The sequence below is a fragment of the Trichosurus vulpecula genome, chromosome 8 (assembly GCF_011100635.1).
Source record: "Trichosurus vulpecula isolate mTriVul1 chromosome 8, mTriVul1.pri, whole genome shotgun sequence".
Lineage (NCBI taxonomy): Eukaryota > Metazoa > Chordata > Mammalia > Diprotodontia > Phalangeridae > Trichosurus > Trichosurus vulpecula.
The window spans coordinates 230,699,437-230,722,186 of NC_050580.1; the positions used below are offsets into that span (position 1 = coordinate 230,699,437).

The window sequence follows — 22,750 nt, forward strand, 5'->3', positions numbered from 1 at the left end:
GATTTTGATTGGATTGAGTCCTATGACTCTAGACACCGAGGTCCATATGGTACCGCTTCTTTGAATTAGTTCTTCTGGGAATTGGGCTCCTCAAAAATTCTTTCAAATAAAAAGATGGGGAAGGGAAATATGAGTGAAAACAATTACACTTCTAGATGAGCTAGATAAAACATGGAATGAGGATTGAGTCTTCTTAGAAGACCCACTTTAAAAGGATTGCCATAAAGAAAAAAAAATTAGACTTACTAGCTGTGTGACCTTGGGCAAGTCACTTAACCCCAATTGCCCTGCCTTCCCCCCTCCAAAAAAAAAAGATAAGAAAAGAAACATTTAAGAGCAAAGCCCATAAAAAGAGGGAAAAGTGATGAAGAAGAGAATGAATTAAATGAATATTTATTGGGAACAGCCCCACAAATGAATGTTATACAAGCCAAAAGATGAGATAGAATGAAAGGCAAGGAAGATTCTGTATATATGGTGGTGAAAGGGGAATACTCTTATCTGGTCTTCAAAAGAAGAGGGGAAGGAAGAAAAGGGAAGGAGAAAGAAAAGGTCAGAGAGAGAGAGACAAACATAAAGTGGAACAGAATAAAAATAGATGGTGGATTCATCCTAGGAATCTTGTGTAGGGTAATAAGAAAGGGGAGAGAGTTAATATAACAAACCATAGGAACTTAGTACATTTTTAAAAGAGGGAAAAACTGAGTGGGGGAGACAAGATGGTGGAGTTAAGGCAGGTACTCTCCTGAGCTTTCCCCAAAACCCCTTCAACGATCTGTAAAAAAAAAATTACTCTAAACAAGTTCTGAGTAGCAGAACCCACAAAAGGACAGAGTGAAACAAATTTCCATCCCAAGACAACCTGGATGGTTGATAGGAAAGGTCTGTTGCACCAAGCTGAAATTGGAGCACAGTACAGATTGGGCCCCAGCAAACCCCTAAAAATGAAATAGGAGAAGTAGAGGAAAAATTGGAAAAAAAATGAGAGTGACACAAGAAAATCATGAAAAATAAGTCAACAGCTTGGTAGAGGAGACCAAAAAAATACTAAAGAAAATGATATCTTAAAAAATAGACTAGACCAAATGGCAAAAGAGGTCCAAAAAGGCAATGAGGAAAAGAATACCTTAAAAAGCAGAATTGGCCAAATGGAAAAGGAGGTCCAAAAGCTCACTGAAGAAAATAATTTCTTAAAAATTAGAATAGTGCAAATGGAAGCTAATGACTCTATGTGAAATAAAGAAATTATAAAACTAAACCAAAAGAATGAAAAAAATAGAGGACAATGTGAAATATCTCATTGAAAAAACAACTGACCTGGAAAATAGATCCAGGAGAGATAATTTTAAAATTGCTGGGCTACCTGAAAGCCATGATCAAAAAAAGGGCCTTGACATTATCTTTCAAGAAATTATTAAGGAAAATTGCCCTGATATTCTAGAACCAGAGGGTAAAATAGAAATGGAAAGAATCCACCGATCACCTTCTGAAAGAGATCCTAAAAGGAAGACTCCCAGAAATATTATAGCCAAATTCCAGAGTTCCCAGGTCAAGGAGAAAATATTACAAGCAGCTGGAAAGACACAATTCAAGTATTGTTAATCCACTATCAGATAACATGAGATTTAGCAGCTTCTACCTTAAGGGATTAGAGGGCTTGGAATATGATATTCTGGAGGTCAAAGGAGCTAGGATTAAAACCAAGAATCACCTAGCCAGCAAAACTGAGTGTAATCCATTAGGGGAAACAATTGATATTCAATGAAGTAGAGGAATTCAATGCATTTTTGAGAAAAGACCAAAACTAAACAGAAAATTTTACTTTCAAATACAAGACTCAAGAGAAGCATGAAAAGGTAAACAGGAAAGAGAAATCATAAGGGACTTATTGAAGTTGAACTATTACATTCCTACACAGAAAGATGATATTTGTAACTCATGAGACCTTTCTCCTTAGTAGGGTGGTTGGAGGGAATATATATAGACAGAAGGCACAAGGTGAGTTGAATATGAAGGGATGATATCTAAAAAATAAAATTAAGGGGTGAGAGAGGAATGTACTGGGAGAAGGAGAAAGGGAGAGGTAGAATGGAGTAAATAATCTCATGTAAAGGAGGCAAGAAAAAGCTTTTACAATGGAGAGGAAGAGGGGGTAGGTAGGTGAAAAAGAATGAGTGAACCTTATTCTCACTGGAATTGACTTAAGGAGGGAAAAACATACACACTCAATTGGGTATAGAAATATAGCTTACACGTCAGGAAAGTAGAGGGGAAGGGATTAGAAGGGGTGATAGAAGAGAGGACAGATTGGGGGAGGGGGTAATCAGAAGCAAACGCTTTTGAGGAGGGACAGGGTCAAAGGACAGAATAGAATAAATGGGGGGGGCAGGATAGGACGGAGGGAAATAATTAGTCTTTCACAACATAACTATTATGGAAGTGTTTTGCATGACTACACATGTCTAACCTATATCAAATTGCTTGCCTTCTCAATGAAGGTAGGTGGTGAGGGAGGAAGGGATAGAATTTGGAACTCAAGACTTTTAAAATGAATGTCAAAAATTATTTTTACATGTAATTGGGAAACAAGATACACAGGCAATGGGGTATAGAAATCTATTTTATCCTGCAGGAAAATAGAAAGGGAGAGGGGTAAGAGAATGCGGGATGTGATAGAAAGGACAGCAGATTGGAGGAAGGGGTAATCAGAAGCAAAACACTTTTAAGGAGGGAAAGGGTGAAAGGAGAGAGACCATAGAATAAATAGCAGCAGGGGGAATAGGATGAAGGGAAATACAGTTAGCAATAGTAACTGTGAAAAAAAAAACTGTGTCAAATTTATAAAAATAAGATACATTTCCCAATTGATAAATTATCAAAAGATATAATCAGTTTTCAGACAAAGTAACTAAAGCTATCTATAGCCATATGAAAAAACATTCTAACACTGTTGATTGGAGAAATGCAAGTTAGAATAATTCTGAGTTACTATCTCATACCTATTAGATGAGACAATAGGACAGAAAAGGTATATGACAAATGTTGGAGGGGATATGGAAAAAATGAGACATTAATGTACTGTTGGAGTTGTGAATTGATTAAACCATTCTATAGAGCAATTTGGAACTATACCCAAAGGGCTATAAAACCATATATACCCTTTGCATTGCAATGCCACTACTAGGTCTGTATCCCAAAAGAGGTAAAAAACAAAAAGGAAAAGGACCTATACATACAAAAATATTTATAGCAGCTCTTTTCTGGGGGTAAAGAATTAGGAATTGAGGGGATGCACATCAATTGGGGAATGGCTGAAGAAGTTGTGGTGTGTAATTATGATGAAATACTATTGTACTATAAGACATAATGTTCAGGATGCTCTCAGAAAAACCTAGAAATATTTACATGGGTTGATGCCCTGAAATTTACTGGGTACAAAGTAATAGCAATATTGTAAGATGATCAGCTGTGAATGACTTATTTATTCTCAGCAACACAATGATCCATGACAACTCTGAAGGACTTATGATGAAAAACGCTATCCATCCCCAGAGAAAGAACTGATGGTGTCTGAATACAGATTGAAGCAACTTTTTTCCACTTTCTTTTTCTTTTTGTTTTTTTTTCTGTTTTCTTTCACAATATGACTATTATGGATATGTTTTGCATGACTACACACACATATGTATGTATGTATGTATATAACACCTATATGGAATTGCTTGCCTTCTCAATGAGGGGAGGTAAGGAGAAAGAATGGGAGAGAATTTGGAACTCAAAGTTTTAAAAACAAATGTTAAAAATTGTTTTTACATGTAACTGGGGAAAAGTTAAATATTAAATAAATACAAAAAAGAGGGGAAAATTAATATTACAAGTTAGTGGAGGAAAAATACGATTGTAATCTTCAACAATCAAAAACAATATCAAAATAAATTTAAAGGTAAAACCTAACAATTTTCTGCATACAAGAACCATAAAGAGACTTGTAGGGTTAGATTAAACTTCTGGAGAAAATTGTTTTATTTAATTTCTGTTGTGCATTTAGAATTTTTGACAGTCAATTACTTGTTTAGTTAAGAGTTGAATTGTTTCAATTCAACACCACAACTTTTTCTTATTATTATCATCTATTCTTGTTTTCAATTAATTCTGATCTTAGCTCTCACAAATTCATGGTCTGGCTATTCATAGGCAATTGACTCAAGCATAACTCTCTGAGTCTGTTTTTCCAAGTGTAACTAAGCTACAGAAGCTGGCTATATGGAATTATGGGAATTGTAGTCCACAGGGACAAAGTAGGTTCCTCTCACTTGGGCGCTGTCTAAATATGTAGATGCACTTAGCTCATGGGTGGCCCAGATAAACATGATAATGATAAATGTGGTCTGAGATCTGTAGTAAGACTACATAAAGAGAATAAGAGGAGAACTGTACTGGCAGCACCAACAACTTACATGAGCAAAATAGCACAGGGTCCAGGAGTGCTGGAGATGGGCAAATCTCTTGTCTAGGCTTCAAGAGGAGCTTTGGGCTAGTTTTATATCTAGCAACACTACCTCAGATATTATTAGTCTAGGGGTATAAGCCTGTATTCAGAACAAAAGCCACTATCCTTGGTTGCTCTCAAGAGGAAATACTTGCCATCAAATACTGATTACAGAAAAAGAAACTACAAATATCTAGTAAACATCTTTATTAAAAAAGTAAACAGAAACCAGACAACTTATACAGATTAGCATATATTAAGAATACAATAGTAAATGAGATCTTCAGTTGGGAGAAAATCCTTAGTTCAAACCAAGAGCTAGAGCAAAAATCGCCTCACCAACAGGAGGTCTACCCTCAGCATGTCCAGGACTGCAAGAGCTAGAGAGCAAGAGACATGATGGGGGCTGGCTTCCTCTACATGTCTGCAGTTCTGGAGTTCCAGTCTTCCATTCAAAAGCCCACGCATCTTCTTTTGAAGATTAGGCTGTTAGAGGGAGCATCAACATGAACAACAAAGTCTCCTACTATAAGGGCAGGAGTTTGGGAGGAGAGGAAGACAGTACTCTGAATTCCTTGAGGTAGGAGGGAGACTAGTCTTCTGGATGTCCTTTCTTGAAGAACTGTGTCTCCAACGGTATGAAGGAGCATCCTTCTGGAGAAGAGAGGAGGGGATAGGATCAAGGGTACATGAAGTGGAGTTGGCCTTAACAAAGACAAAGGCCACCTCATTATTAGAGATCAGAGGAAAAGAGGAGAGAATGAGAGATGATGTTTTGAAACAAAGGGAGAGAACAGGGAACTGATGATGAATGGCCCCCATTTTCTTTTTTTTTTTATTGTCAAATTAAATTTCCTTTTTCAATTATCAAGCATTTTTTTCTCCCTTCCATCTTCCTCTCTGCAACTAGATCTTGAGTCCATTAACTCTACGTTAAGAGGTGGATAGCATGCCTCATCATTGGTCCTCTGGAATCATGGTTGATCACTGAAATGATCAGAGTTCTTAAGTCTTTAAAAGTTTTTGTCTTTAACATGCTGTTATTGTTGTATAATTTGTTGTCCTGTTCTGCTCACTTTATTAGCATCAGTTCATACAAATCTTCCCAGTTTTTTCAGAAATTTTCCCTTTTTAAATTATTTATGGAACAATAATATTCCATTGGGAGGGAATGAGCCTGGAGTCAAGAAGATCTGAGTTCAAATTCAGCCTCAGATACTTACTATCTATGTGACCCTGGGTAAGTCACTTAACCGTGTTTGCCTTGGTTTCCTCATCAATAAAATAAGCTGGAGAAGGAAATGGCAAACCCATCCAGGATCTTCAACAATAAAACAGGACACAACTGAACAAACAAAATCAGAAAAGGTGATAGAGCAGAAGAGGAGCAAGATACTGAAGGTAATTCAGAGATGGGGTTTGGAAAGAGATTTGCTGTGATAGAATAAGGGGCTGAGGAATTGTAGAGTGGAAGATAATGCAGAATTGAATTGGTTAGCTATAGGATTGAGATTGGGAAGAAAGGAAATTGAAGTCAGAGCAGAGCAGGGTTAGGGAAGTACTGATGGATGGAGGGATAGTAAGTCATTATGAGAGCTAAGAGTAGGTTTAAAAAGAGTGAGACCCAGAAAGAGATGGAAAAACAGGAGGTTGTGGTCAACTAAAGGAACATCAGAGGTTTTTGTTTTGTTTTGTTTTTGTTTTTATCAAGGAAGTGGAATATTTGTGGTTAGTGGTGAGATACAGGCTGAGACCCTATGTGTGGTTAGTATGTGGCTTAGGAATAGACAGTCATTTTCGCTGGCTATACCCCATGCCTGGAATGCTCTCCTTCTTCAACTCCAAATACTGACCTCCCTGGCTTCCTTTAAGTCCCAATTAAAATTCCACCTCCTATAGGAAGCTTGCCCAACCCCTTTCCTATTTATTCTGTATATTGCTCACTTTGTATATTTTTGTTTGTGTGTTGTCTCCCCCATTAGACTGTAATCTTCTTGAGAGCAGACTGCCTTTTGCCTCTTTTTGTATACCCAGTACTTGGCAGAATGCCTGACATATAGATATGTTGAATAAATGTTTATTCATTAATTGAGAGTGAGGAACTGGTAGGTTATGGATTATCAAGGCGGGAGTTTGGGTTGGGGGAGAGGAATGCTGTGGGCTGAATTTCTTGAGAAAGTAGGGAGAACTAAATGTAGTAGTGGTGGAGGCTGAGGCTAGTAGATCTCTTGAACTCTGGAGTTCTGAGCTGCAGTAGGGTTAAAGCCTATTGGCTGTTCAAACTATGACCAGCACCAGTATAGTGTCCCCAGGATTGAAGGCCCACCAGGCTGCCCAAGGAGAGGCAAACCGATCTAGGGCAGAAATGGAGTGTGTTGTCATACAAATTTAGAGTGGAATTTGGGTGAATAGCATGTAGCAACACTGATATGTGCTAAAATGGTTTGATGATATTCATATCCAAGCACAACAGAGGAGGTTATGAATGGATGTACAGCAATTCAGTTAGGGATAGAGTTGCAGGTGGCCTCCTGACTTAAAATTAAAATAATTTTAAAAATTTAGAAACTAAAAAAATTAAAAAAGATCAGCATACTGCCTGCTTATGGACCTCAGACAGAGAGCATTCACAGCCAGAGTATCGCAGGGTAGTAGCATGCAGGATGGTGGCCCAGATCAGCAGTTGGATATGCACTCCAGCTGAAGAGACAGAACCACTGGGGGCCCAGGTATACATAGGGTATTCAGACCAAAGACCTGCCATGACAGACATTACCTCAATGGTGGGGTGATGGGGTTAGGGAATATGAGCCAATAATAAAAGTGAGGTTTCTAAGATTAACCAGCAAGGCCTACTCAAGAGCAGGAAGGTGAAATTAGAATTGTGCCGCATCAGTAAACTTGTGGGGAGTCTGATCAATAGCAGAATCATGCCTATAAGTAGCCACTGTATTTCTACCTTTGGCCAGATAAGAGAGAATCAAGTCTCGGGGAAAAAAGAAAAGCAAGGAAGGAAGGAAGGGAGGGAAGAAGGAAGGAAGGGAGGGAGGGAGGGAGGGAGAGAAGAAGGAAGGAAGGAAGGAATGAAGGAAGGAAGGAAGGGAGGAAGGAAAGAAGGAAGGGAAGGAGGAAGGGAAGGAGGGAGGAAGGAAGGGAGGGAGGGAGGGAGGAAGGGAGGTAGGGAGGGAAGAAGGGAGGTAGGAAAGAAGGAAAGAAGAAGAAAAATGACCTGGAGGTGAGTAGACAACAGTCTCCATAATCTGTATCAAGTGATAAATTTAAATTGAATGAATTTCAAAGGAGGAAAGGGTGCTGAGTGATGGCAGTAAAGGGAGTGTCTGGAAGTGTCCCGGAAGAGTGAAGGTCTCCTCTAGGATCAGTGTGGGAGGAGTAGGGGGGGAGAATATGAATGAACATACAACCAGTGGTGGAGAGAGCATGCAAGGTCATCTGGAGGAAGCCAGATTTCAATGAGAGCAAGTACATAGAAGGAGTATGAAGGGAAGAGATCCAGAATTAGAAGTAAATTTGCTCCTTTTTGGAAAAAGGACCTTTCAGAAGGTGTAGGGGAAAGAGTGAGCAGAATTGGAATGTGACAGAAGATGGGGTAGAGATAAAGAAATGAGAGGTAAGGACTGGAGATTATTCACTTAGGTAGCCAAGAGGGGCAGCTAAGTGGTGCAGTGGGTAGAGTGCTGGGGCTGGAGTCAGGAAGACTCATCTTCCTGAGTTCAAGTGTGGGCAGACATGTATTAGCTGTGTGACCCTGGGTAAGTCACTTAAACTTAACACTTAACTCAGTTTCCTCATCTGTAAAATGAGCTGGAGTATCTTCGCCAAGAAAATCCCAAACAAGGTCATGAAGAGTGGGACACAACTTAACAACAACAATATGTAGCCAAGGGAGACTGACAGGTGGTTGGAGTTTGCTAACCATAAGGAGAGTGGTGGGTGACAACTGAGATATAACAGTCATAATCTCCACAAGATAGTGTTTTAGGACAAAAGGCCAAAGGTACTGGACCTTGGTCTCTCCATCTGTTCCTGTGGACTGGGTGTCAATTCTACTTGCATGTCTCTGAACCTGTCTGCTTTTCTGCAACCATACAGTCATCATCCTAGTTTAAGTTATCATTACCCCTAGCCTGGACTATTGTAATAGTCTCCAGGCTAGTGTCCTTGTTTCAGTCTCTACCATCTCCAGGTTGTTCTATGTAAGAAATAGCAAGTTCATCTTCAGACATATCAAACTGGATGTCCAGTAGATGACTTAAATTCAACATGTCCAAAATTGAATTCATCTTACTCTGAAAACCCTCCCTACCTCTTACTTCCTTATTACTTTAAAGGGTAATACCATCTTCCCAGTTCCTCAGGGAAAGTAGGAGGTAGGTGATGGGGATGGGATCTGAACCCCTAAAAGGAAAACACCGTGTCTTTGAAAGCAATCCAGTCCCTGAATTTTCCCATACATTTCAGTAGCCCAGATCACTGGTGCCTCTGCCAAGGCATCTGGCCCACTTTGATTACTTAATTAGCTTGACACTCCTTAATCCCATCCGGGCCCCTTTCTCTGTTACCTCTGGACCACCCCAGACTACTTGCCATTCCTTAGTTCCAGCCAGATCTTCCTACAGTCTTTCTGTATAAAAATATCAGTCATATCTTCATCAAATGTTCAGATTCCTTAAGAATCTGGCCAGCTAGTACTGGTATCACAAATACCTCAGACTCACTAGGCATCTTGCCCACTAGGAATCTCAAAATAATAAATTTGGACTGAAAGAAGGCTTGAGTGGTGGAATTCTTTTGAGGCAGACCCCAGAACTGTGCCCTTGTACTTCAGAGTTCCCAGCACCCCTAGACCGCAATAGTAGGGAAGGCTTAAGGGGAAAGATGCATTTAGTATTGGACATGTTGAATTTAAGATGTCTACTGGATGTCCAGTTTGATATGTCTGAAGATGTACTTGTTATTTCTTATATAGAACAATCTGGTGCTGGTGGTGGTAGTGGTTGTCCTTTGTTCTGGAAGAGGACCAAAATGACAAGATTCAATGTGTCCAACTATGGCAGATCAGGCTGATAAAGAGCTCAGATGCTCTACCACAGGTCAGGCACAAATAGTCCACGTGAACATTTGGGGTGGAGACTCCAAACTTTTGCATCATGCATTTCCTTTGAGTTGTTTCAATTCTGCTTTGCTCATAGAACACAGCACCTTCTCTGATGTGGGAACGCCATGCTGAGTGGCCCTGTGCCAATGTCTCCCATGTCACACAATCAAATCCAAAGTTCTTGAGAGAAACCTTGAGAGTGTTCTTGTATCGCTTCTTCTGACCACCATGTGAACACTTGCCCTGTGTGAGTTCTCCATAAAATACTTTTTGGCAAGCACGCATTCTACATTTGAACAATGTGGCCAGCCCATCAGCGTTGCACTCTCTGAAGCAGAGTTTGAATGCTTGACAGTTCTAGTAAGGACCTCAGTGTCTGGTACCTTGTCCTGCCAGGTGATCTTCAGAATCTTCCTAAGACAATTCAAATGGAAGTGATTCAGTTTCCTGGCATGGTGCCAGGTGTCATGGGCATGCAACAATGAGGTCAGCACAATGGCTCTGTAGATCTTCAGTTTGGTAATCAGTCTAATTCACATTCAGCAAAAGGGATGCCCCCAAGACAAAATGACTACCAGAAGAATTACTATCAACAAATTAGAGCTCTTCCCTGAGTGGGAACAGTTTGGCTGTTGGACTGACTTTCAACCTAAGGTAAATGGCTGATCCCTTCACCTGGAAAATGGTTGTCTACCTGAGAAGCCTGTGGCTTCAGGAAGGGCTGAGGAACAGTTGATATGGTGTTTGCTGCCCTACAACTCCAGGAGAAATGCCAGGAGCAGAACCAAGGTCTGTATACAACATTTGTAGATCTGACCAAGGCCTTTGATACTGTTAGTCATGAGGGCTTATGGAAAATGATGTCAAAATTTGGTTGCCCAGAGAAGTTCATCAGCATTGTACATCAATTTCAAGATGGCATTGCTTGCCTGGGTTCTAGATAATGGACAATGCTCTCGTGCCTTCCCAGTCATCAATGGAGTGAAACAAGGCTGTGTGCTTTCTCCTGTGCTTTTTAGCATGATGTTTTCAGCCATGTTGTCAAATGCTTTCAATGAGGTAACATGGGGAACAGGGGAACATGGCATCAAAGTCGGCTACTGCACTGATGGTAAATTCTTCAACTTGAAAAGGCTACAAGTCAAGACCAAAGTGGAGGGAGTGTTGGTGCATGATCTTCTGTTTGCAGATGACTGTGCACTCAATGCAGCCTCTGAAGTTGAAATGCAATGAAGTATGGATCAATTCTCCCCTGCTTGTGCTAATTTTGTCCTAACAATCAGCACCAAGAAAACACAGGTGCTCCATCAGCCACCACCACACCATCTATACGTAGATCCATCAGTCACAGCAAATGAAGAAGTTTTGAATGCTATAGATAAATTCACTTACCTTGGTAGCATACTTTCCAGGGAAGTTACACATTGATAATGAGGTTTGATGCACTCACTGCCAGAGCTAGCTCAGTGTTTGGGAGGCTCCAAAGGAAAGTATGGGAGAGAAGAGGTATAGAACAATCTATTTCCAGTCTCTGTGCCTTTTCAGAGGCTATCCCCTATGCCTAGAATGCCTTTCTTCTCACCTCTGCCTCTTAGAATCTCTAGTTCCCTTCAAAGCTTCATATAGGAGTCTTTTCCTGATCCCCCCAAGTTACCAGTACTCCCTTAAAAAATAAGCTCATATTTTCTTTATATATATTTCAAACTTATTTATACTAGGGATATTTCCCAGATAGACTGTAATCTCCAGGGGGACAGAGACTTTCATTTTTATTTTCATATCCCTAGTAAGCACATTGCTTACTAAATTCTTATTGACTACTGATTGGTGTGCTGGGCTAGCTCTGCCAGGTAACGTCATCTCTAGATACTGTACGGAGAGGAAGATGGGAAAAATCTCAGCTGTACATCTTGACCAACCTGTTCCCAAATTCCAAACACAGGTATTCTTCTGGTAACATATGTCCTCAGAGAGATAGTCTGTAATAGTTATTTTCCCCATCTTCAAGTCACCAAGTCTCTTGGTTACCTGATGTGTTCTCATCTCTGTGCTACCATTGAGGGAAATAAGAAAACACATTCCTTGCCCGCAGATTACAGTTTGGTTGATAAGATGAGAGTAACACACATGGAACAAAGAAGTGTGAAAAGTATAGAAGCAAATGAGAGGTGGTATGGTCCATATAGGAATTCAGAGAAAAAAAGAGAATAATGTGACTTCACAATGTCAAAGAAAATTTCCTGAAGCAGGTGGGCCTTTATAGATTGAGAGGATTTAGATGAGGGGCATGGTGGTATCCCAGGCCAAGCAACTACAGAAAGGTGGGAATGAGCATGGCATGGGTAGGAATGAAAGGATTTAGAGCTATAAAGGACTTTGGAGTCCTTATTCTTTAGTCCAACTGCCTCATCTATTTTACAGTTGAAGAAACAGACAGGATTCTAAAGAATTTGGGTTGGGTGGGGTGGAGTTTTTTAGGGCAGCTATAGGAATTAAGATGGGAAAGACAGGTCAAGTCAGATTGCAGAGGACATTAAATGCCAGTCTAAGGAATTTGAATTGTGGAGAAAATGCTGCTGACTCTGTAAAGCAGAGTTTCTTCTTTTAAAAAATTTTTTTAAAAAAATCATGAACTTGACAAGTACCAACAAACAAACATTTCCACATAGAAGGTAAAACAAACAGAAATAAGGTTGTATACAACACTGGGAAACTCTATAACATATACCTTAATTTTTAAAAAGTGTATATTTAACTTATTATGGTAGTATCAACACTACTCTTGCTTTCTGTGTTCCCTTGTGAACTACCTAAGCAGAACGTGCTTCTTAAACCGTTTTTTGACCCTCCTGAACTCCTTTGGTAGTGTGGTGAAGCCCCTTCCCAGAATTATGTTTTTAAATGCACGGAATAAAAGTACATAAAAAACCGATTATATTGAAATACAATTGTCAATTCTTTTTTTAAAAGACCCCAACTTGAGAATTCCTGCTGTTGAACATCAGGAACCATTCACATTCGGGTTTTCATTTACCCATCTGTTAAAAAAAATGGAAATGGGGTGGTCTAGAAGACTCGTTTCCTTTCAATTCTAAATCTCTCATTCTAATTTTCACTAGATCGGTTGGGGGAGATCGGGTTGGAAAGGCAGCTTGAATCAGATCGTGGAGAGGCTTGGGCAACCATGGACATTTGGGTCTCAGCTTCGTCATCTGCAAAATGAGAGGAGTAGATTTTTTGACGTCCAAAGTCCCTTCCAACTCTTGACCTCTGATCTTGTGGCACCGACCACATCTTCCAGGGCTTCCAGGGCATGGGGCTCTAAACAGTCTGTGATTGTATGGCAACGTTCCACCGTCGGGGACAATTTCCGCGCCTGAAGGAAGATGGCAACCAAGAGTCAACTCAAGACAGGGCCGCTCTACCTTGCCTTTGTTCTCCTCTCGATGGTTAGTGCGCAAGCGCACTGGCCTAGACCCCGCCCCTGCCTTCGCCTCTGCAGTCGCGGGCGAAGGCGTTCGGCGCCTGCGCATTTGTGCGCTCCGTTTACACACTCCGGGGCCTGGAGACGCCGCGAGTTCCGGTTGTCGCGGCGGCTGCAGACCTCTGGGTCGGTTGCGACGAGTAACGGCGCCGGGGATCGCTCTGCCCCGTCCTCCGACATGTACCCGACTTGGGGCCGGTATGGCGGAGCCAGCCATTACCCGCCGCCTCCGGTGCCTCCACCGCCCCCGCCCGTGGGGCTCCCCGAGGCCTCCCCGGGCCCCGGCGGCTACTCGAGCGCGGCGGCGCCGGCGGCCCCTGCCTCTTCGGGCTTCCTGAGCTTCCGCGAGCAGCACTTGGCGCAGCTCCAGCAGCTGCAGCAGATGCACCAGAAGCAGATGCAGTGCGTCCTCCAGCCCCATCACCTCCCCCCGCCCCCCCTGCCGCCCCCTCCGGTCATGCCGGGCGGGGGCTACGGGGACTGGCAGCCGCCGCCTCCGCCGATGCCCCCGCCGCCGGGGCCGGTCCTAAGCTATCAGAAGCAGCAGCAGTACAAGCATCAGATGCTCCAGCAGCAGCACCGAGACGGGCCCCCTGGCCCAGTACCCATGGAGTTGGATTCACCCCCCGAGTCTCCCCCAGTCCCCCCCGGTTCCTACATCCCCCCATCCCAAACCTACATGCCCCCCAGTCAGCCTCCGCCCTCTTACTTCCCCCAGTCCTCATCCCAATCCTACCTGGCACCAGCTCAACCATCCCCTTCCCAGTCCCCACCCCAGTCCTACATTGCACCTTCCCAGTCCTCTTCTTCCTACTCCAGCTCCTCTCAGTCTTACTTGCCCCATTCCCAGGCTTACTTGCCCCAGTCCCAGTCATCTCCTTCCCACTCCTCTCAGTCCCATTCCAAATCACAACTGGCTCCGCCACAACCCAGCCCTTCTGGTACCAGTACAACTGCCCAGCAAGAGCCATTGGAGAGTGGTGCCAAGAACACGAGTGCTGAGCAGCCAGCGCCTCAACCAGATCCTTCCACTATGACCCCACAGGTAAGCATTCATGTTAGAGCGTTTGTCAGTTGGGGATCTTAAGATTCACTCACTAAAGAAAGTTCCTTAATGAAGCATGCCTATTTTGGAATCTGGAGGGGTCATTTGTGATTAATAGGATTCACTTTACTAGGAATAAATCCAGAGGATTATAAAAGTGTAAAAGGTCTAGCCCAAGCATACAGACCAAGAAAATAATCAAGGTTGCACAGACTCTTCTCTGCTTAAAAGAGAGATATTTATAATTTATAAAACAGTAAACATTTTTAGATTTTAAATGCTCAGGATTAGTGAGATGAGTAAAGGATGACATCTCAGTTAAATTTCAAATTTAACTTTAAAAAGAGCTACTAGGTTCAAGATTTTTGCTAAATATGATAAATGGCTTTTCCATAATAATTTAAAACAAAATTTCCATTGAAAAGATAAAGAAAACTGGTTTGTGTTATAATCTGAATATATTAGTATTTGCCTGATTTTAACTGTTTTTTATTAATTTTGAAAGCCATTTGTATCTAAACATTTTAAGTTCCTAACTAGGGTTCTTTTCATTGCCCAGTTCTAACTGTTTTTGCAAATGAGGATTGTCTGGTCAAGGGTGACCTTGTTAAGAGTGGTAATTGTTTTGTTTTTAAGAGCTCCTTCTCATGAAGCACTTCCTTTGGAGTTACACGGGTTTTTCTCTTTACATTTGACCTTTTTGAGGAATCAGTGGCTCAGAAAATTAGTTATAAACTCATATGTCTTTTACTCTGCAACAAATAGATGAATTCTGTCTTGTTGACCCTCAGTAATTCAGTTGAATTCAACAAACATTAAGTGCAAAGTAGGTACTTTTCTAGACTAGGGAGACAAGAAGTCTGCCCTTAAGGAGCTTATATTTTTCTAGGGTTAGAATTGGAGGAGTACAACCTATGAACAGATAATACAAGGTAATTTGAGGAGAGAGAAAATGTTAATGATTGGGAGTAGAGGGGGTGATGTTGAGGATATGAAAAGGTTTTGTAGATGAGATAGTGCTTGAGCTGGACCTCAGAGGAAGATAGGATTTTGAAAGGCAGAGCACCAGCTTGTGTGACTACATGAAGTCAGGAGATAGAATATCAAGTCTAGAGAACTCTTAGTATTCCAGTTTGGCTGTAATGTATAATAAAGTGGAATAAAATGAAATAAGTATAGGTCGGTGTTAATGGGGTTGTATTTTATCTACTAGGCAATCAGGAACTGCTGCTTTGTGAAGGAAAGATTGGTGATGGGGAGAAACTGGAGACAATAATAGTTCTGGCCGGGGGAGATGAGGCCTGGATTTAGGGTGGTAGCAATGGAGAAGGCAACAGAAGGAACAGGACTTGGCAACTGGTTGGCTGGGGGAGAGGTGGTATTGGGTGAGAAGAGAGAAGAGTCAAAGATAACTCTAGAATTATTAACCAGAGTAATTGGGAAACTGGTGGTACCATCCGTGGAAATAGGGAAGTTTGGAAGAAGAGCAGGCTTAAGGAAGAATATGAGTTTGGTTTTGGACAAATTTAGTTTGAATTATTGATAGAATATGATACCTATGTGGAGGAAGCAGTTGGAAGTGTGGTACTAGAGTTCCTGAGAGCCTGCCCATGGGAGTTGAAAAGATAATGGAAAGGGAGAGAGAGTTAAAAAAGAAAAAAGAGCCCAGGACAGACCTTGGGAGAAATCTGTGAATAGAGGGTGAGATCTGAGATCTGAGAATAGAGAGGTGTGATGATTCAGCAAAGAAGATGGAGAAAGAACAGGTTTAGAAAGGAGGGAAGAAGGAAATAATACCTTCATTAAGTGCCTATGTTCCAATCATTTGATAAATACTTTGTAAGTATTATCTCATTAAGAGAAGGGAAGGGTGTGGTATAGTATAAAGAACACTGGATTTGGGTTGAGTTGTGGTTTTGCTGTTTACTGCCTGTGTAATCCAGGGGTGTATGGGTTGTTTATGAAGGACTAGCACCTCTGGTATGAGGGCTTGCTGACCCCTTTTCAGGGCTGCTCATCCACCTGGCACTCAACTCTCACCTGTGGCTCCAAGAAGCTATAACATGCAGTGACCATGCCCCAATAAATCGTCTCAGCAGATGGGCAAAACCAGGTTGAGGGGAACTGATAGGCTTCAAACCTGCGGGTAAGTTAGAGGGGTGTCTATCCCAAGTCTTTGAAGACTTTCCCTGGCAGAGTGGGAGGATGAGAACACTTTGTTCCAGTGATCTTGAAGGTAGCTGAAACAGGCATTGTAGAGTACTTAGAGCCTGATCAGACATTGAAGATGACAAGATCATCCACTACATCCTGGGTCATTGCCAGTCTTCTTGACTTTTGTCTTAACCACTAGACTTCAATGGCTTAGAAGAAAAAACAAGTCTACAATTTTGTGCCACTCTGCCTCACTTAACTCCAATTCACAAGCAAGTCAAGACATCACCTGTGATGTCATTGGTCCTTTTTGAAAATGAAGGACAAACAGCAACAACCCAGGGCAAGTCACTTTACCTCCTCTTGTGCCTCTGGTTCCTTATCCATAAAATGAGGGGGTTGGACTCTTTATCTCTAACGTCCTTTGCAACTGTATGTTTATAATCTTTTGTGAACCATTTATGGAAACTAGGGGAGGAGAGAACATTCAGGGAGGAAGGGTTAGTTGGTAGTGTCAAATGCAGCAGAATACTTAAAGGAAGAAGACTGAGAAAATGCCATTGGATTTGGTAGTTGAGGTCATTTTTCACTTTTGAGAGAGCAATTTCAATATGGTGGAAGGTTCCAAAGCCAAGGGTTGAAAAGTGAAGAAGTGGAGGCACTGAGTATAGACAGCTCTTTGTATAGAATCTGGCAGTGAGGGAATGGAGGAAGGCCATAAGACAGTAAGGTGAATGGAAGATACGGATGAGTGAAGGCTTTATTAAGGATGAATGAAGCTTGAGAGTGTTTTTAGGTATTGGGGAATGAGCTAGTTAGATAAGGAATGATTTGTGATAAGGGAAGGAATGATCAATTAGGGAAGTTTCTTGGAGGGGATGAAATCAAGGACGTGAATAGAGGGAGGAATAGAGGAGAAGTAGTCTTGGGGCTTGAGGAAAGGGACAAGAATAGCAGGCACTGTAGGGAGAAAATGATTCAGGGAGGGGTAAAAGGATTGGCCTATAACAATAGCAAGGAGTCTAGTAATATTAGATATTACATTGATTTTTATTGGACTTAGCCGTTATGGTTGTCTGACTACTTCTCTAGCAGCCCAAGAAGTATGAGCAGAAAAGGCAAGTGGTGGCGGAAGTGGTGGCGGCGGCGGCGGCAGGGGCAGTAATGGTAGGGTGACTTAGGGTTGAGGATGGGCAGGTGTGAATGGTGGAAGAACAGAAGAGCAAGGGATTCAAAGGTGGAGGATAATGCATAGTTTAACTTGTCCAAACTGATGGCAAGAAAGTGAGGGAGAAAGTAGGGAGATGGTGTTGGGACTAAAGGTGGAGATAAGGATGAAGAAGAGGGAGAAGTAAAATAGTGGGAGAGAGGAAAGGTAAAAGAAGAGAATATTAGAAGCTCATACCATGAAGGGATGGTATTATTATTGTGTGATCACTCCTGGGGATAGCTGAGGGAAGGTGAAAGGGAGGTAGGCCATTGTAGTTGAAGAGTGACAGATTGGTGGGACCAGGATATTTAAAGGAACATTATGTCCACATTAGTGTGATTATCGTAGTCCTCAAGTACAAGGACAAGGGTTGAGGTCCGAAGGAAGACTGAGTACAGGTACTGGCCTTCTTTTAGGAGGGAACCTGGTACAGTGGAAAGAACACTTGATTCAAGCCAGAGGACCTGGGTTTAAATCCTCCTTCTGATGCTTACCAGCTGTATGAGGTTGGGGAAGTTACTTAACTTCCTGGGCTTCAGTTTCCTCATCTGTAAAACGAAGGGGTCAGACCAGAGGATCTCTGAGGTGTTTTCCACCTCTAGAGCTGTGTTTCTGTGATCCTTGAAAAAGGAGGAAGAGACTCAGGCTTGGAGGTGATGGCAACAAATAACCAGACAAGTTGGTATCATTGTTGCTATTCTTTGTAGGATGACTGAATCATTGTTACCATTCTTTGAAAACTGGTACTTTGTCTAAGGTAAAATAAGTAGATGATATCTACGCATGAAATTCCCAGATTGGCTCATACTGCTTAGCTTCTCTTATAAGGTCTAGCTAGTAAACTGAACCAATCTTTATTTTAACAAACATAGGTACAAATGCTTGTTTGTTGAATTACCAACCAGGAATATAGCTAACTCACATTTCTTCATCATCTGTTCTTTGCCCTGCTCGTCAAATGATGAAAATAGTAGGAATAACCAAATACAGCTACAACACAGAACACTCGTAAAAACATCACAATGTTTTCTGTGTCAGCATCCCAGAAAAATTGAGCAGCCATATTCACTTCTTCATCTCCTTGTTCTCAATCCTGTACTTTAAAATTTATTTTTAATACTGTGATAAAACGTTTGTGAGAGTAGATATCATCTGGCTCCTACTGGTCAGTTGTCAGTTTTTCTTGAGTCCATTGTGGATTCACTGTTGGGGGCAGGGGGGAGGTTTAAAAACCTCTCTTGGAAAATAAGCCACCAGATGTAGGTATTCTCAGAACTTGGATGACTCTTAACACTTTTCCTCATATAATATATATATGAAAGCCACTGCAGAGTAATTGGACATTGCTTCACTGAGCTTGGGCCCTCCAGAGAGACCCAGGAACCCAAAGTCTCATATGACTTGTTCTTGAAATTCTTGAAACAATGCTAGCTCTCCTGATCATGGATTACTTTATGATTTCTTTAGTCTCTTTTAAAATCTTCCCAGGAATTGAAGTTGCACTCATTGATCTGTAGCTTACAGATTATTCTTTTCTCTTATTTTGAATATTAGCACTTAAATTTCCAGTTGTGGTAGTAACATCTCCTATTCTTGATCTTTCTTGGTTTAGCAATCACTCGCTCTAGTTTTTTCGTTTCTTGAGCATGTCCATAATCTGAGCTAGATGACTAAGCCAACTTGGTGATCTCTTCCTATCCCCTTATATATATTGGATATCACTCTCTTCCTCCACTTTAGCCATTTTTGTTCTGTTCTTTCCCCTCTAAAGGTCATTCTCCTTTGCAGAGAAAAAACCCTACAAACTAAGAATAAACAACTCTGCATTCTCTGTCAGATATGATCCTTAGCACCTTGAGCAGCAGTCTTATTTATTTTTACTGGCTGTGCAGCTCATTAAACTGTTCCTTGGCTCTCCTAACCCTGTGCTTACAATACTATGCCTTGATTTTATATATCCTCTCTTACTTGTACTTATTTTATTCTTTTGTACATTATCTTTAAAAGATCTCAGGTGTTCGAGTTCTGTGCCTCTACTTTGGTCACTTGAGCCAACTCCCTTTTTTTATAGAAATTTTTTCCTTATATGTCTTCAGAATTTTGTTCTTAAGAATTTTTCATCCCTTCTATGCTGTCCCACTATGGAATTTTAGCCCCTAGGATCCTTCATGTCAGTCCTGTGAATCCGTTAGAATCTACTCTCCTAAAATTCTAGGCTATGTATTGGGCTATACCCAGCTTTCCTCTCCTTTTTTCCTTAAACTTTATGAGGGAATACTATTTTCTTCTCAAGGTTTCCATAATTTTCCCTCCAACAACAAGGTCCTTTGGCATATTAAGTGTCAGTTCCAGAATAAAATTTCCCTTTCATTTGGAAGAGTAAAATTATCACTAAGGTAAGTCAAAAAGATAATAACTGTACTACTTTTGGCAAACAGATAATTCCAGCAGATACTGGCATCATTACAATTCCCCATTACTAATCTATTTCTCTACGTGTGCTGTTTCCTGAACTTATCGATCTCCTCTTTTGGTTTCCCCCATTAGGATGGGAGCTCCTCACATTTTAATGCAGGACAGAGAATGTGAGTAGGGACTGCTTCTGTATCCTTAGCACTTTGTACATTGCTTGGCACATTCTAAGCCCTGGAATGCTTGTTGACTGACTGAATTCGCTTTGTGTTTTACACAGATCAAAGGTTGAAAGGAATGATGATTGACTTTCTCTTATTGTTGAGTTATTTTAGTTGTGCCTGACTTTTCGTGACCCCATTTGGGTTTTTCTTGGCAAAGATACTGGAGTGGTTTGCCATTTCCTTCTCCAGCTCATTTTACAGATGAGGAAACTGAGGCAAACAGGGTGAAGTTATTTGCCCAGGGTCACACAGCTACTAAGTGTCTGAAGCCGGATTTGAACTCAAGTCTTCCTGACTCCTAGCCCAAAAGCTGGATTTGAATTCAAGTCTTCCTGACTCCCGGCCCAGTGCTCTTTCCACTGTGCCACCTAGCTGCCCTAGCCTTCCATTAGTTGGGGAGAAGATATTCCTAGAGGTAAATGAAGAATTTAGTTAATACCAACTGTTACCTCCAGGATCAAACCTAAAATCCACTGGCTTGTAAAGCCTTTCATAAGCCAGCCTCTTCCTACCTTTTCAGTCTTCATGAGCTTCACTACCCTCCAGGTATTCTGAGAGCCAGTGACCCTGGCTGTCCTCCGTGCCTAGAATGCTCTCCCTTTTCATTTCTGCCTCTTAGCTTCCCTGACTTTCTTCAAGTCTCAGCTAAAATCACCTCTACAAAAAGCTATCCCAGCCTCCCTTAATGCTGATGTATCCCTGCCAAGATTACTTCCAGTTTACATTGTGCATATCTTGTAGGTTCTTACATAGTTGTTTGCATATTGTCTCCCCCATTAGAATGTGAGCTTCTTGAGGGCTTAGCACAGTGCCTGGCACTTGGTAAGCACTTAATAAATGCTTGTTGACTGACTTAAGCAGACACTCTTATCAGCTTATATTCGTTACTTGAGCAAAATGAGAGTGAATTTTTCAATAGATAACTGCACTCTGCATCAGCTCATATAAGATTTTCCAGGTTTTCTCAAAGTTTGCCTGCTCATTATTTCTTATAGCACAATAGTATTCCATTACATTCATATACCCCAACTTGTTCAGCTATTAACCAATTGATGGGCATCCCCTCAATTTCCAGTTCTTGGCCGCCACAAAAAGGGCTGCTATAAATATTTTTGTACATGTGGGTCCTTTTCCCATTTTTATGCTCTCTTTGGGATACAGCCCTAGAAGTGGTATTGCTGGGTCAAAGGGTATGCACATTTTTATAGCCCTTTGGGCATAGTTCCAAATTGCTCTCCAGAATGGTTGGATCAGTTCACACTACCGCCAGCAATGAATTAGTGTTCCACTTTTCCCACATCTTCTCCAGCATTTATCATTTTCCTGTTTTGTCATGTTAGCCAATCTGATAGCTGTGAGGTGGTACCTCAGAGTTGTTTTGATTTGCATTTCTCTAACCAGTAGTGATTTAGAGCATTTTTTCATATGACTATAGATAGCTTTAATTTCTTCCTCTGGAAACTGCCTGTTCATATCCTTTGACCATTTATCAATTGGAGAATGACTTGTATTCTTGTAAATTTGACTCAGTTCTCTATATATTTTAGAAATGAGACCTTTATCAGAGACACTAGTTGTAAAAATTCTTTCCCAGTTTTCTGCTTCTCTCCTAATCTTGGTTACATTGGCTTTGTGCAAAAACTTTTCAATTTAATGTAATTAAAATTATGCATTTTGCATTTCATAATGTTCTCTATCTCTTATTTGGTTATAAATTCCTCCATTTTCCATAAAGCTGACAGATAAACTATTCCTTGCTTCCTTAATTTGTTTATAGATTTATATCTAAATCGTGTACCCATTTGGACCTTATTTTGGTATATGGTGTCAGACTTTGGTCTATACCCAGTTTCTGCCATTCTATTTGGAAGAGGCTTTCTTACTGGGAGTTCTGTACACCAGTAAAATCACAGATCAGGACAAAGCAAATCCGTGACAGGCATGTAATGCCATTCTCAAGCGTTAACTATACAGTTTTACCTTTCTATTGCATTAGCATTGGAAATTGAGCACTAAAGCATATTATTTAAGAAATTGTGATGGCATATTTCCCCATGGAAAATAAGTTATAGGAGGATTGAGGGGGGGCAGTTTGGTATAGTGGGAAGGAACACTGAATTTGTAATCAAATGACAAGGGTTTGAATTCTGACTCTGTTATTACAACCTTTTGACCTTGGGTAAGTCATTTAACCTCGTGGGGGCTTGATTTTGTCATCTGTAAGTTTGAGGGGGTTATACCAGTTTATTTCAAAGGTTTTTTTTAACTTTCACTTCTGTTATCTTAAGACAAGGAAAAGAATCAAGAAAGAGTAGCATTTTAGGTATTAGGGCAAGATTATTAGGGAGGTATTTCTGTTTAGAATCCCCACATTGGTGTCATTCCAACTACAAGTTCCCCTATGGTTCTCCTGGCACAGTTCCCCTGAAAGACCACTTATAACTCTAACCCACTAGAGTCCAGTGTCATCTGAACATTAGAAAGTTTGCCTACAGTCATTCCAAATCAGAGTGTGCAATTTATACCCTGGCCTCTTCCGTACACTTGAATTCGCCTTCCTTTCACAAATAGCAATTAAATTGTAATTTTGAACAAAAGTTTTTTGGCAGATGTGAT

General features: G+C 41.1%; 1 protein-coding gene across 1 annotated transcript in view; it reads left to right on the top strand.

Moving 5' to 3' along the window:
- Positions 1-13,267: 13,267 nt before the first annotated feature.
- YLPM1 (YLP motif containing 1) overlaps positions 13,268-22,750 on the top strand; it is a 58,053-nt gene continuing 48,570 nt past the window's right edge. Inside the window, exon 1 of the mRNA XM_036734640.1 lies at positions 13,268-14,134. Within this exon, the coding sequence (XP_036590535.1) occupies positions 13,268-14,134 (867 nt within the window). The remainder of the gene's footprint in view (positions 14,135-22,750) is intronic.